The sequence below is a fragment of the Tupaia chinensis genome, unplaced genomic scaffold (genome assembly GCF_000334495.1).
Source record: "Tupaia chinensis unplaced genomic scaffold, TupChi_1.0 Scaffold000434_1, whole genome shotgun sequence".
Classification (NCBI taxonomy): Eukaryota; Metazoa; Chordata; class Mammalia; order Scandentia; family Tupaiidae; genus Tupaia; species Tupaia belangeri.
The window spans coordinates 3,767,898-3,773,810 of NW_006159939.1; the positions used below are offsets into that span (position 1 = coordinate 3,767,898).

General features: G+C 36.9%; 1 protein-coding gene across 4 annotated transcripts in view; it reads left to right on the forward strand.

The window, feature by feature from the left end:
- The window catches only part of PLCZ1 (phospholipase C zeta 1), a 66,279-nt gene that overhangs the window by 56,149 nt on the left and 4,217 nt on the right, over positions 1-5,913 (forward strand). For all 4 annotated transcript variants that reach the window (XM_006155095.3, XM_027774444.1, XM_027774445.1 and 1 more), the window contains one exon: positions 4,794-4,923. In XM_006155095.3, the coding sequence (XP_006155157.1) occupies positions 4,794-4,923 (130 nt within the window). The remainder of the gene's footprint in view (positions 1-4,793; positions 4,924-5,913) is intronic.

Below are 5,913 nucleotides of genomic sequence, written 5' to 3' on the forward strand. Positions count from 1 at the left end.
GAACAGACAAAAAGCATATGAGGAAATGCTTAACATCCCTCATCATAAGGGAGATGCATATTAAAACTAAAATGAGATACCCCCTAAGGCCTGTCAGAATGGTGAAGATTAAAAAAAAAACAATAAAAAGTTTTTGAGGGATTGTGGTGAAAGGGGAACTCTCCTACACTGTTGGTGGGAATGTGAATTGGTCCACCACTGTAGAAAACAAAATGGAGTTTCCCCAAAAACCTACAAATAGAATTACCATATGATCCAACAATTCTATTCCTGGGTATCTACGGAAAGGACAGTAGAATGCTCAGTTGGAAAAGTGCTTGCACTTGTATATTTATTACAGCATTATTCACGATTGCCAAAGCATGGAAACAACCCAAATGTCTATGAACAGATGAATAGGCTGAAAAAGTGTGGCACATATAGTCTATGGAATACTATTCAGCTATAAAAACCAACAAGACCCTGGCATTTGATAGAAAGTGGATGGATATGGAAGATTTATCGCTGAGTGAAGCAAGTCAGGTTATGAGAGACATTGTATGTCTCCACTTAACATACACCAACTGTCTGTACTCTATGGTAGAGACCAAAAGATTGGAGAACATAAAAGAATTGAAAATAGTTATGGACACTGGAGACAGTGTGGAAGGAGAGGGGGAGAAGCAAAGAGAGAAGGGAAGGAAATTAGGGAGAAGGAAGACATTTGTGGGAAACAGAAATTATTTATTACCTGTTGATAACCTTTATAGTATTCTAAACTGGCCTGGTCAGAGGTGGATTTCAAGTTGGGTAAGTTCTCTTTACAAGCTAAATGATGTATAGTGATTGAATGTATAAAATAATAATAATACTAAAACTGGAAAAATGCCAATGAATGGCACAATTTATCTATTCAACTCATACTGGAAAATTGGGAGCCATTCTCATCCTTCACATTTCCTTTATTTCCCATATACAGTTTATTTTTAAATCCTACTGATTTTACTCCTAAATATCTTCCTTAACCATCATTTTAGTCTGACTTTCTTTGTTCTGTTTGAGGAATTTGTATCCTATCATCAGACCTATTCCTTTGACTTCTTGAGAGCTTTTCAGGTAGTTTTTCTCAGTCTTCTTGATCTTTTCCCAGCAAGTGAACATCTTATCATGACTATATGTGTGTGTATGTGTGTGTGTGTGTGTGTATAATTGCCTGTGTGTGTGTGTGTGTGTGTGTGTGAGAGAGAGAGAGAGAGAGAGAGAGCCAGAAAGAGAGAGAGAATTCTTACAATAAAGTGTGGTCATACCACAATTCCTTTTCCCATTCCATCAGGATTTTGGGCACACGTGAGCATGTGCCTGGTATGATTTTAAGTGGTTGGGGCCAGGATTGAACAGCCGTTGGCCATGTAAGATCTGGCTCCCTATGTACAGGGCTTAACTGCTGCACTATTTGACTGGCCTATGACAGCATAATGTTTATTTGTATTTCCTGATTGCTTTTCTAACCAGCCTTTGGTCTACTTCTCTAACTTTATCTCTCAATACTTCTAGGCTCTCATCAGATTCTATTAAGTATATAGAACTAGGATTCTTCTCTATTATGATTCGCCTCCATGAATTGCATATGCTGTGTTCTCTGACCAAACCATTCTGCCTTTCTTCACCTGACCATTGCCTTCTAACTAATTTTTCAAGACTTCAGAATCATTTCTTTTTGAAAGGTTTTTCCTAGGTTAGGTTAATAGTGCTCCTTTTCATGGTTTTCTTCTGTTTTTCCTTAATACTATATGCACACACAAGTTGTGGCACTTATCATGCTGCATTACAACCATTTAGTTACTTGTTACTTATCTTTCTCCCCTGCTTGTCTGACAGTTTTTGAAGGTTCAGAATTGTGTCTTGTTCAATCTTTATTCACACTTCCAGATGCAAAGTACATGCTTAATATATGTAGGTTAATTGAATGAATAATTTTGAGGGGGGAGGTGAGAAAATGCAGGTGGAAGATAACTAGTGTGCACAGATACTTACAAATGCCATGAGTCTATTCTGAGTCTCATAGTGAGGTATAAGTGGTAGAGAGTGAAACAGGCAGGATAATGATCCTCCTAGAAAGCTGCTGACATGGTCACGTGGGTATTTTTCTCTTGCTTTGATCATTCCAGGGAGCTTCATGATTGCTTTATGACTTGCACAAATTACAGAGGACATGACTTGGGAGTCAGCAGGCTTAGTTTTACTATTAACTTTCTTAAGTCCCTGACAAAACTATTTGAATTTTTGGGACCAGCAGTTAGCGTAATGGCTATGTCGCTGGACTCCCACGACCGCGGTTCGCGTCCTGGACCTGGTGGCTTAAAACTCACGCCGGGCGCGTGTGCATGAGTGCCCAAGATCCCGAGAGGAGAATAGAGGAGAGGGGATTGCGGCGTGACCATCCCCTCTGGGGGGTGATTTCTCGCTTTCTGTCTCTATGTCTCTCTCTGTCTGGCGAGCGCACGCGCCCTATAGTGAAAACCTCTCCAAAAATAAAAGAGAAGAAGAAGAAGAAACAAAACCTATTTGAACTTTCTAGTTTATTCTTTGTCATCTGCAAACTGAACATTTTGCTTTAGAGCGGTTATTTTCAAACGTTTAAACACCACCAAGTCATTTTCTAATTCAATATCTTGTGTAAAAGCCCAACATATGAAAGCAGAGCTACTTTGGTTGACCACTGAGGGTTTTCTGTTGGTCATCTCTTCCCCTACAGTGGCTTCTGGAAGGGGACTTTTTGATTTAGAGTTTACCCTTTATTTGACCAATACTGTAAATACTCTTCCAGTTCTCATATTCATTTATAGTTTTAAAAATTAAACAATAGGTGAATAAATAAAATTAAATAAAAATAATTAAAAAGTAAAATTAAAAAAAGGATACCAGCAGGTGCCATAGTGGTTAAAGCACACTCCCTCATGGCTCACCACGGTTCAAGTCCCAGACCTGGTGGCTTACTTTCTCTCTCTCTCTCTGTCTCTCTCTGGTCAAATAAAATAAATGAATGAATGAATAAAATAAAATAAAATAATTATAAATAAATAAATAAATAAATAAATAAGTAAAATTAGACAATAGGCTATCAGGTGGCGTGGAGGTTAAGGTGCTGAATCTTATATGGCAGGCTGTGTGGTTTGACTCCCATATCTAGTGGCTTGAAAAAAATCATACTGGGCATGTATGGATGCATGGTCATTCTTCCAAGAAGAGACTGGAATAGAAGGGATTGTGGCATGGCTATTTCTCCTTGGGGGTCTAGCCGGGGGCCCCTCACTTTTGCTCTTTCTGCGTCTTTCTCTTTCTCTTTGGTGAGTGCACACACCTTATTGCAGAAAAAAAAAAGAAGTTAGACAATGGTTTCTTTGGCATGAGGTACACTAAAGCTGAACTTTCTCCTTTTATTTTGTTTTTTTTTTTGTTTTTTGGAGAGGTTTTTTGCTATAGGGACTGGCTATAGGGTGCGTGCACTCACCAGAAAAACAGAGAAAGACAGAAAGACAGAAAGCGAGAAATCACTCCCCAGGGGAGATGGCCACTCCGCAATCCCTTCTCCATTCGCCTTTTGCAGTCTTGGGCTAATACACACATGTGCGCCCGGCGTGAGTTTAAGTCTCTGGGTCTGGGACTCGAACTGGGGTTGGCTACATGGGAGTCCAGCGACATAGCCATTACACTAACTGCTGGTCCCTGAACTTTCTCCATTTTGATAGGAGTCTATTGATTTCTAAACTGGTATTTATCTGGTATGCACTGATACTTGGTATCAGTGTTCTAGATATATATGTCCAGTGTTCCGTCTAATTACTCTGATGTCTACTTATGCTGATTGGTTGATACCCATCTTGTAGTGATTGTTAAATATTTGCACAGTCACTCTGGTTTCTGGCTCATGCCATAGTGTGTGAATTTAGTAAAGGAAAAATGATATATTAGCAGTTTTTCTTTTCTCTCCTTCCTTCCTCCCTCCTTTTCTTCCTTTTTATTAAACTCAATTATTTATTTGTTCTTTATATAATATTCAGAAATTGAAAATATTCTTCAATTTTTAGGTTTATATTTTCAATTTCTTACCTTAAATTAGTACATTTCAAATATCTTTTTGTGTGTGCCTAATTTGTTTCTAAAAGTAAAACAAATTTTTGTTTCAACAATGAGATATTAGCTAATAAAAGTCTTAATAAAACTATTAATTATTTTGTTAAACTTTTTTGATACCCAATCCCTAAGATACGTATGAGATCATTGAGTTTATCAGATTACTTATCATGATAATATATATAAGCATGGGTCTGCAAAATTTCATAAATTATTCAAACAAATTCTACCATCAGAAAATATTATAATAGGATATTATATGGCACCCTTTTTATCATTAGAAATAATATTTATATTGGTATTTTTTTCATTACATGTAATATGAATTTGAAAATAGTACATGTTATTAGAATAACTCAGCCTGAATTACAGTAAAAGGTGATTATAACAGATGCTTTTAAAATAAAAATATATGTTAATGAATCCTAAATCTTGGACACTGTGGATTCCACTATAATCACATTTCAGTGAATGGATGATTTGGATATGTTCCAGTATTTACTAATACTTGAGGATAGGAGGTTTAAATGTTCAAATTTGCATTATTTTCTAGCTTCATTATTGTGAGAACTAACTTAGAGACAATCAGCTATGCTGGAATACATAAACTTATTTTGAAGTTAAAAGGTGATGCTGTTTAATATTCTGCTAAATTCTTGTATTCATACATATTTGTGCAGCTCATCAGTGGAATCCAGTTGCCTATTAGTCATTCATCATCGAGCAAAACTGACACACTAGTGATTATAGAAGTTTTTGGTGTTCCGAATGATCAAGTGAAACAGCAGACTCGTGTCATTAGAAAAAATGGTGAGCTTCTCATAGATTTTAGTGAATTTCCATTAGACATCTTGTAAAGATCGCAAATTATCGGTGGATAGAGTTTTTATACATTTTTGTTATTTGCAAGGAAAAGGATTTGCGTTATGCTTGAGATTTCCGAAACATCATTTGCAGAAAAAACAATTTGAAAATGCTTGGATCGTTTAAGTATATTTTCAGATTATAGATTCAAAAGTTTATCTGACCCACAAAATGATTACTTTTCACAAGACTTTTACTTCCTTTTTATGCTTTCCCCCATATCACTGAAGAAAGATGCTCTGACAGCTGCAAATCCATTTAGCCTATAACCTCTGCATTAGATAGAAAACGTGTGATTGTTCCAGTAGAACGTATTACACCTCTTTACTTCGTTGTTTCAATTATTTTAGATCAAAGGTCTGTGACTTCTCACTCAGGCTAAGGGACCACAGAAACTTGCTGATACAATATTTGAATTCATAATTCATTTTTGCCAGAAGGGAAGTGTAGGATTGAAAGAACTAACTTTGGTAAGATTTCCAGCATCCCTGTATTTCTGTGTTTAATATAATGAGGTACTAACATTGCCATTTCTTCTCTGCCGTTGACATCACCAAGAAAATCAGAAAAGGATAGATTCTAGGATTGAGTGTTGGCCAGGATCATTTTTGGAGGAGACCTAGGAACTGATTCTCAAGTCTGGACTCCTCTTTGAGACTATTTACCCAAGGTAGAGTGGCTTCCCTTTCCGAGTCTGGAAATACGCTTCAGGCTAATTGGTGCTGGCAAAGGAGCAGGTGCTGTTTCATTCATCTTTTTCTTCTTGATGATCATTTCTAACAATGTTCACTGCCTACCTTCCTTGCATCCTCCAAATACTCCCATAGTATCTAGTACAAAAGGCAGGGACAAAGATTTAGAAAGTTTTTGTAGCCACAGCCCATGTTACCAATGGGAATGGATATTGGTGATGATTCTGACTAATTTGGCATTCCT